The sequence below is a fragment of the Brachyhypopomus gauderio genome, chromosome 9 (genome assembly GCF_052324685.1).
Source record: "Brachyhypopomus gauderio isolate BG-103 chromosome 9, BGAUD_0.2, whole genome shotgun sequence".
Lineage (NCBI taxonomy): Eukaryota > Metazoa > Chordata > Actinopteri > Gymnotiformes > Hypopomidae > Brachyhypopomus > Brachyhypopomus gauderio.
In genome coordinates, this window is record NC_135219.1 from 13,479,034 (window position 1) to 13,488,752 (window position 9,719).

Consider the following 9,719-nt stretch of genomic DNA (forward strand, 5'->3'; position numbering starts at 1 on the left):
ACAAATGTTCCAACTGAAGATTACTGTGAGCCTCAACCACCCTCCACATATGACACTCTTGACTTCTAGAGTTTGACTTTTCAGCACTCTACTGAGATTTGTCTCCAGACACCTGCAGTTACTCCGTAAGCTTCAGACTAAGGAGCAATGTCCAGAACAGAGCAAGGAGCACTTTCAGTGTCTGAACTTTGTCAGACCGTCAAGTTCAAAGTTAAATGGGCGTCAAAGCATATCAGGATGCAAAGTGCAGATATAAATCTGGCAATGATAAGAAAGCAACAATGATTTTTGTATGTAGATACATTTTCTTTCCACTTGACTGTTCCACGCATTTCCTGACCAATTCTCAACAGGTTCAGGCCACAATAACAGACAGGTATGCAGCACTAATGAAGTGATTTAATGAACAATAACAGACCGGGAAGCACTAATTAAGTGATTTAGTGAACAAAAACAGACAGGTAAAGCACTAATTAAGTGAATGAAGTCATCACAGTTCTCCCCAAATGCTCTGCTGTGCTCCAGTAATCCATAAAGATCAGAATAAGACTGAAGGACACAAATTCCAGTTAAATCCTGTTATTATTGTCCTTCCTGGAAACCCACCGAGTTTACCGTGCCAACCGTTACAACCTCACTGTCACCAAACCATCACCTCGGCAGAACTGCACACAGCTCCTCGTTAACCGAATGAGCTCATATTACATAAACAATGAACAGAAATACTTAGTTCCTCTGTATGCGTGTCACAGACGGGGGGCGGAGCCTGCTGCTCCACGCCTGCAGTGTTTGGCTGTGAGGGGCTGAGGTCACAGGCGGGGCTGACGCTACAGGAACACCCCTGCTGATTTACGGCAGTGCGCACGGCCTCAAGCTGGCGAAAACAAACCGAGTCCACCGCAGGCCCCCACCAACACTCCACCCCCACCACCATCAGGGTGCAGGAGGCACACAGATGGAGTTCCAGCACACGTTCCCGGGGCCCCGAGCTCCTCATCCGGCCCCACCCCCCCGGGAACACCCCCTCCTTCTGCCCTTTCATTACTGTAATGCGCTGTTTGTGAACTGAGGCGACAATCTCATTAGCAGCTACCTGTTCGCTCCAGCAGACACTGTCAGCCTGTGTTCTGATGTTTGTTTCTCTGCTGTTACTATGGCAACTGTATGTAGCAGGTAGGAAAGTTGAGGTGGAGTTCAGGGGTGGGGCCAGGGGTGGGGCCAGGAGTGGGGCGGGCGTTGGACGGGGCAACGAGGCCCATTGGAGAATGTCTGATTACTGTAGGAGAATGTCTGATTATTGTAGGCAGACAGTTGATCAGGGCCTTTCACAGCCAGAGGTGGAATGCAAGTCAAAGAATAGAATTCCAGTCATGTAGTGTAGTGTGGGAGATCAGACCTACCCTACCTCCTGCGACAGAGACCTCTCTTCAGCAGTGTCACGTATGAGAACGTTTTAATATCAGAAACTTCTCTCCCTATCCCTCTTTCCATTTTCTCTCTTCCTCTCTCTCCTAATCTCCCCTCCTCCCCATTCTCCTCCATTTCTCTCTCTCCCTTTTCTCTCTCTCTCCTTCTCTCCATTTCTCTCCTTCTGGCCTATCTCCCTTTCTCTCTCCCTCTCCTTTTCTCACTTTCTCTCCTTCCCTCCTATCTCACTCTCTCTCCCTCTCTCACCCTCTCCAGCAGCTCCGGCAGGCCTGTATCTCTCTCTCTCTCTCTCTCTCTCTCTCTCTGTCTCTCTGTCTCTCCCCCTCCGGCAGCACCGGGCAGGCCTGTATCTCTCCCTCTCTCTCCCTTTCTCTATCCCTCTCTCTCTCTCTCTCTCTCTATCTGTCTCTCTCTGTCTCTCCCCCTCCGGCAGCACCGGGCAGGCCTGTATCTCTCCCTCTCTCTCCATCCCTCTCTTCCTCTCTCTCTCTCTCTCTCTCTCTCTCCCTGTCTCTCCCCCTCCAGCAGCACCGGGCAGGCCTGTATTTCTCCCTCTCTCTCCCTTTCTCTATCCTTCTCTCTCCCTCTCCAACAGCTCCGGCAGGCCTGTATCTCTCTCTCTCTCTCTCTCTCTCTCTCTCCCTGTCTGTCTGTCTCTGTCTCTCCCCCTCCAGCAGCACCGGGCAGGCCTGTATCTCTCCAGGCTTGTGTGTATCTTCCATGCTTTATTCCACTGCTTCATTTCACCTGTCATCCTACAAGCACCCGCATGTCTTCCGAGGGTCTGGGTGGCACCTGGCTGCTGGAGAACATACCTCAGGACACACTCAGACAGCTGGAACGACTATCCCACCCCTCATCCGCCCGCCACACTGCATGTTCTCATCATCGTTTTGGAATAACGCCTAACTCTGAATTTAAAGGGTCTGGAGGATCAGGGCTCAGCTCCAGAAACACACCCAAGAGTGTTAGGAGACGTTGGAGTGTGTGCTTCACTCGAATTATGGAGAAGAGACAGAGGATTAATTCCGTCTAAGAGCTGTTTTCACACCAACGGTCCTCCGCACAACCCTTTCCCATCTGCTAGCTGGTGACCCCACACACTCTGTACACAATGGGACTAATTGGATTTACTTACAGATAATTGTTTCATATTTCATGCTTAAACAATAAGGACTTCAGCTGTGAAGAGGAACGATTGCTTGGGAAGAGTCGAAACGCAAATATATGAACCTGTTCTTCAAATAAAACATGACAGATATTTACAACAGACACTCGTTCGCAGGAATTAACTTCCTAAGAATGTGCAAACTCTCTTTTTTCTGTTTACCCAGCCATTAGCAGGCCTTCGAAATATCACTGAATCCCCGCATTAGAGCGAGCCCATGTGCCAAGCCCACTCTGATGACAAGCCAAGCACTGGGAAGGGTACAGCTTTTTCTGCCAAAGCAAACCAGCAGAGTTGGTGATGGAACACGCCCCAAAAGAGACACTGGCTTTATGAATCCTCTGGAACATCGAATCGATCGAGCACTACTGCAGGGTTTGGAGCAAGGCCGCTTTCATGAAGAACACTTGAGCCAGGTGTCACGCACACCCTTTCCTGGAGGAGACCATTACAACAGCTTTAACCAGTCAAACGCTCTATCAGAGCCAGGTTTTGTGGTTTTCAGGATTAGGGTTAGGGTTAGGGCTAGGGCTAGAGTTAGAGTTAAGGCTAGGGTTAGGGTTTAGGGTTAAGGTTAGAGTTAGGGTTAGGCTGATTCTCACTAGCTTCTCTCGTACTCAACCCACGGCATCTCCTCACACCATCAACCTTCATTGAAGTTCTCATGGACCCATGTGTGACGAACTGTCTAGCATGACAGACAGGCCAGATCAAAGGTCAGTGACTGTTTCACTTACATGATGTTTCCTCTCAATTTCACACTTTAATTTGTTTTATTTGTTATTTATAGACTAAAGGTCAGTGCCCCTACGGCAACAGTGGTGAGAACGACCCCACTTTCTCCTTCCAGCTCGTGGTTCAGGGAAGCCGTGGAACTAAGGGACTAAGGTAACTAACTGAGGGAATGACAGTAATGTCTCGTGAGTGGTACTTAAAGGTATATCCATGATACATTCTATAACACCGTGTTACAGATCACCATGGATATCAGGTTCAAGGGAAGAACTCCACAACATGCAGACAGGCAGAACCCAACAACTCAAAAGGTGGAGTTAGCACTACAAACCAAGACAAACAGGAAGTAAGACGACCCACATACATGCATGTTAGCTCGAATGTTAGCTCTAAAGCCACAGAATAATGAGACATGAGAAAACAACTGGATGTTTGAAAGGAATGATAAGAATGAAATGAATGAATGAGAATAAAATGCGACCAATGACAATAAAAGCTGTAATTTGCTTATTCTAAATCCAAACAACAGGTCTAAATTTTTCGGACACTGACACATATCTATCATCTACACCTACAGTACTTTTCTTTGTTTCTTTTTACCTGGTTTTCCAATGCATATCAGAAGCAGGATGACTGGGAGAACATTGTGGAGCCTCCGTCTACAGCCCCTGCGGCTGACGTAGGAAAACCTGTCAGAAAGAACAAAACAGAAAACGAATGAAGACCCACGAACAAGGAGGGACCTGTTCCCATCTTAAGACTAGTGAAAGCAGAACAATACAGTGACATTCACAACAATCCACAGTTCCATTAAACAGACTTGTTATGGTTGGGGTGTGGAGCGAAATAATCTGAAAGTGAAAAAACCCACTCAGACAGCCCAGAGCTATGAGACTGCCCAGGGTGCTCTGAGACTGCCCAGGGTGCTCTGAGACAGCACAGTGTGATCTGAGACAGCACATGGTGATCTGAGACAGCACAGTGTGATCTGAGACAGCACATGGTGATCTGAGACAGCACAGTGTGATCTGAGACAGCACAGTGTGATCTGAGACAGCACATGGTGATCTGAGATAGCACATGGTGATCTGAGACAGCACAGTGTGATCTGAGACAGCACATGGTGATCTGAGACAGCACAGTGTGATCTGAGACAGCACATGGTGATCTGAGACAGCACAGTGTGATCTGAGACAGCACATGGTGATCTGAGACAGCACAGTGTGATCTGAGACAGCACAGTGTGATCTGAGACAGCACATGGTGATCTGAGACAGCACAGTGTGATCTGAGACAGCACATGGTGATCTGAGACAGCACAGTGTGATCTGAGACAGCACAGTGTGATCTGAGACAGCACATGGTGATCTGAGATAGCACATGGTGATCTGAGACAGCCCAGGGTAATCTGAGACAGCCCAGGGTAATCTGAGACAGCCCAGTGTGATCTGAGACAGCCCAGTGTGATCTGAGACAGCCCAGTGTGATCTGAGACAGCCCAGTGTGATCTGAGACAGCCCAGGGTAATCTGAGACAGCCCAGGGTGATCTGAGGCGGCCCAGGGTGATCTGAGACAGCCCAGGGTGATCTGAGACAGCCCAGGGTGATCTGAGACAGCCCAGGGTAATCTGAGGCGGCCCAGGGTGATCTGAGACACCCCAGGGTGATCTGAGGCAGCCCAGGGTGATCTGAGACAGCCCAGGGTGATCTGAGGCGGCCCAGGGTGATCTGAGACAGCCCAGGGTGATCTGAGGTGGCCCAGGGTGATCTGAGACACAATAGGGTGATCTGAGACAGCCCAGGGTGATCTGAGGCGGCCCAGGGTGATCTGAGACAGCCCAGGGTGATCTGAGGCGGCCCAGGGTGATCTGAGACACAATAGGGTGATCTGAGACACCACAGGGTGATCTTTCTTCAGCTGTGGCACACAGCAGACAACTGCCTTAACCAGTCGTGCTTAGTCAGAAGCTACTGGGCTTTTTTCCACTACAACACAAACACACACACACAAAATCGAAAGAGTGTGATAGAGAATGAGAATTTTCATTCATACTTGTGTCTGCAGTTTGGGAGTGTTGTTAAGGTTTAAATGATGTATTACTGTCATGGAATCAAGATTTTTCTTCTCCCTACACAATAGAACCCTGAAAGTGTCACTACATAAAGACGAAACGTCAAATCCACTGCCACCTATCATGATCCCACCATACACCTATCACTATTACACCATACACCTATCACGATCCCACCATACACCTATCACTATTACACCATACACCTATCACGATCCCACCATGCACCAATCACTATTACACCATACACCTATCACGATCCCACCATACACCTATCACTATTACACCATACACCTATCACGATCCCACCATACACCTATCACTATTACACCATACACCTGTCACGATCCCACCATACACCAAACACTATTACACCATACACCTATCACGATCCCACCATACACCTATCACTATTACACCATACACCTATCACGATCCCACCATACACCTATCACTATTACACCATACACCTATCACGATCCCACCATACACCTATCACTATTACACCATACACCTATCACGATCCCACCATACACCAAACACTATTACATCATACACCTATCACGATCCCACCATACACCAAACACTATTACATCATACACCTATCACGATCCCACCATACACCTATCACTATTACACCATACACCTATCACGATCCCACCATACACCAATCACTATTACACCATACACTTATCACGATCCCACCATACACCAATCACTATTACACCATACACCTATCACGATCCCACCATACACCAATCACTATTCCATCATACACCTATCAGGATCCCACCATACACCAATCACTATTCCATCATACACCTATCACGATCACACCATACACATCAGAATCCCCACTAACAATCGCATATTAAACTTGCACCATTTCTCTCTATTCTCTTTATATTTCTGTTTTTGCTTTGAAAAAAATTATCTTGCAAAGTTCCAAACAAACATTTTGCATATAGATTTATAAATTTACAAATAAATACATTTTCAAATAAAATTTAAAAATAAATTGAGATATAAATTTACAAGAGCATCAGGCAGATCAGGTAACAGCAAAATCCTAAAACATGAACACCATCCAGGGAATGTTCCGCCCAGTCCCACAGACATACAGCTCCTCATACTGAAAACCTAAACATATTTAAATTGCTGTGCTTCCATAACTCAGTCATGCTCACATTTAGAACGCTCATGCTCACTTTTAGAACACTCATGCTCACTTTTAGAACTCTCATGCTCACTTTTAGAACACTCATGCTCACTTTTAGAACACTCATGCTCACTTTTAGAGCTCTCATGCTCACTTTTAGAACTGTGCAGCAGCTGAATGTGGTGAAAAAATGGCTCCCATGTTGCAAACACATGTATTTCCATTCACACAGTAAATGGTGCAAACCTCTGGTTTCCTGTAAATGGAGAGAACAGCTTTCCTTATATTTCTAAGTCTTTTCCAAACCACATGTTTTTAAGGACAATGAACACACAGTCCATTCAAACACCGTTGCCGTAGTTAGGCGTTAATTCGTTGGTCTGACCTGCAGGGTAAAAGGTTCTGATGCGCATCAGTCCGAGGGCTCTGGGGTCCCTCACTGTCACGAAGAAGGCCTCTGTTCTACCTTGGCCTTGTTAGCTACACTAGCACAGTGTCATTTCTTAGACAGCTTCTGTTGTTATCTTGTGCCTCTTATTGAGAAGCCCTCATCTGCCTGTGACGAGCATGAACTGTTGATATGTGATGAGAGGCTGTACCTTGGACAATAACAATGCAATTATTTAGTTTTGCAACTACTAATAAATGAAACCAGTACTGATCACCAATAATAATTAGCAACACATTTGTCTATCAGTAACGTCATTGAGGGGATGAATACAGGGCAAATCAAAGTATTCTAAAACACAGCAACACTTTCCATCGAAATCTATTAAGCTCTTTAATCAATTTAAACGCATCAAAAATGTCCCAGCACAACAGTCCCCCTCCCACAGAAGTGTTTAAGTAGTGAACCTGGATCCTGGACCTGGGCCTGACATACACCAGTGAACTGAATCCCCCAATATGAAGCTGACAAATCTGTTTCCAGGAAGGTGAAGCCTAGCATGGAAACTTCACCGAATAACTCCTCTCCTGCGGGGTAACTCTTCTGTTGTAGATCTCCATGTTCTCCACAGAGTCATCACCAGAACTCTGCTCCACTGGCTTTTGATTTAAGGTCCTCACAATGAACGAATGGAAAGATTTTTATTTTTTTTTTTGCAGCAGCAGCAGCAGGGCCCCTGAGTAATAAAAATGTGTTTAAGTGTAGCAACACTGAAAAGCTGTAAACCCACAAAAAGTGTAAAAAGTGTGAGAAATCTTAAGATCGCATTAACAGTGACTCCTGCTTCAACGACATGTGTGAGTCACCCAGCCAAGGTGAAGGGATGTGTCAGGCTGTTCTCAGCGCTGTATACAGGGGGTTGGATAACATGGCGGCACCAGTAAGGGTTAGGGCTGGAATCCAGGACAAAAGGAACACTGCCCACTGGGCAGAAATTGCCTCACTTCTCTCTGATATAAAGGAACTGTTCTCCTCACCGAGGGTATTAGGGCTATTATCAGTACAATTGAAGAATTACAACAAAATGGAACATAAAACTGATTCAAAGTGAATATAGCAACCCCCTTCCCTCTGAATAAATAAATAAATAAATAAAAGAAAATGAAAAAGAAAATTGGGAATCATTTTCCTGAGCAGTTGGGTGTCTCCGAACATCCACCAGAATGAAGTTATTTGGTGCTTTTTAACGACGCATGCGATTTGTGACATTATACGAAACACAAAAGTGTGAACATTGTTCAGAGTTCCGCTTGGAATATGCAAATGCGCATGAATGGGGCGAGATTTCTGCGCTTCAGGCGAGCTGTATAAAGAACTTGATTCATCAGCTGTAAGAATGACATTGAACCCCTAAGTCCTGACATTCACACACATGTATGATGCCCAAACTATGGCCTAGCATGAAATCTTCCATACACATAAAGAATGCAGTCTGATGCGACTACCTGCGTGCCAGTCCGGTGAAGAAATAATAACCTGTAAATGGGTCATCGGCCTCCTCCTGCGTACACACTTCTACCAGTTACATTAGATTTTTCTGACATGGTGATTATATTTTTCCATGCTGATAAACATCAGAAATCCATCACAACTACATAATCACTTACTGCAAAGCGGTTTTGACGTTGTTTTCATTGTAGTTTCTCAGTTATGTTGTCACATTACATAATGGCGTTATTGCAAGACTCTTGTAATACACTTTCAGCTGATGCATTCCTGCGCAATTTTCCCGCTTTTCATCCAGTGCACTTAAGACATGCTTTATTTAATTTAGAAACAGCAACTGCATTCACATCATCGAAAGTGAACTCATCCTGAGAGCTTTACTCATTGTGCCTCCAACATACGTCTGACAGAACAAAACAACGCAAAAGAAGCGCCCATCCACACCAACAGCTCAAATAACATACTTCAACTTTTTAGCAGGAACTTTCTTTGGAGAAAGCTAAACAGAAAGCAGAATGTATAAAAGTAATCCCTCAGCACAGCACTACTTACATGATTTCACTGAGGCTCGTCTCTGTGGAGGACCATCGCCTTCCTCTCACGGTCCACGCGCTGCTCTCAACTTTGTGAAAACTTTAGAAATGTTTTATGCGCCAAACGAAAAGGTGTTGGAAAACGAACACATTATCATATATTAAACACGCTAAAAGACGTTCATTTTTGTTTGTTTTTTTTTACATGGCAGCTACACACTAAACTTCAACAAATGCCCTGTTCTCCGTTTGCGGTAATGTCAAACGGCGACAGGGAGTTAGTGAGAGAGGCGCTGTGTGTGGAGGGAGTTCTCCACAGCGCCCCACCCATCCATCACTGAAACTCCCCGTGTACCAGAAAGACCACCATTTGTTTTTTAAAACATGAGACCAAAAGCAGCACTCTAGTTGGACTGTTGCCCGTGTTGCCAACGAATGTGGAAATCTAGTTTGCTTTCCGTTTGACATCATACCCCCCATCAATTATCAATTTAATTAAAATGGCAGATTACAGTATTTACATGTGTCACATGTGTCCCTTAGTGAAGACACATGGACAGGGGGATGAGAACAGTGAGGCTACTGTGTCCACATTCAGGTATACCGCAGCGAAGGGTTCTGTATGTGGTCAGATAACATCTGCTGTAATTATACGCGTACAAAACGACCAGTCTCTCATGGTTATTAAAATACGTGCATTTTGCACACTTCATGCTATTATTAGTATTAC

General features: G+C 45.5%; 1 protein-coding gene across 8 annotated transcripts in view; it reads right to left on the reverse strand.

The window, feature by feature from the left end:
• The window catches only part of adgrg6 (adhesion G protein-coupled receptor G6), a 49,538-nt gene extending 40,153 nt beyond the window's left edge, over window positions 1-9,385 (reverse strand). For 3 of the 8 annotated variants that reach the window (XM_077017323.1, XM_077017322.1, XM_077017321.1), the window contains exons 1-2: window positions 9,009-9,383; window positions 3,932-4,020 (exon numbers count right to left, since the gene is read on the reverse strand). In XM_077017323.1, coding sequence (XP_076873438.1) covers window positions 3,932-4,020; window positions 9,009-9,010 — 91 coding nt within the window. In that variant the 5' untranslated portion in view covers window positions 9,011-9,383. Of the gene's footprint in view, window positions 1-3,931; window positions 4,021-9,008 lie in introns of all 8 variants that reach the window. The other 5 variants (XM_077017324.1, XM_077017327.1, XM_077017320.1 and 2 more) reach the window with 4 other exon arrangements.
• Between the last annotated feature and the right edge of the window lie 334 nt (window positions 9,386-9,719).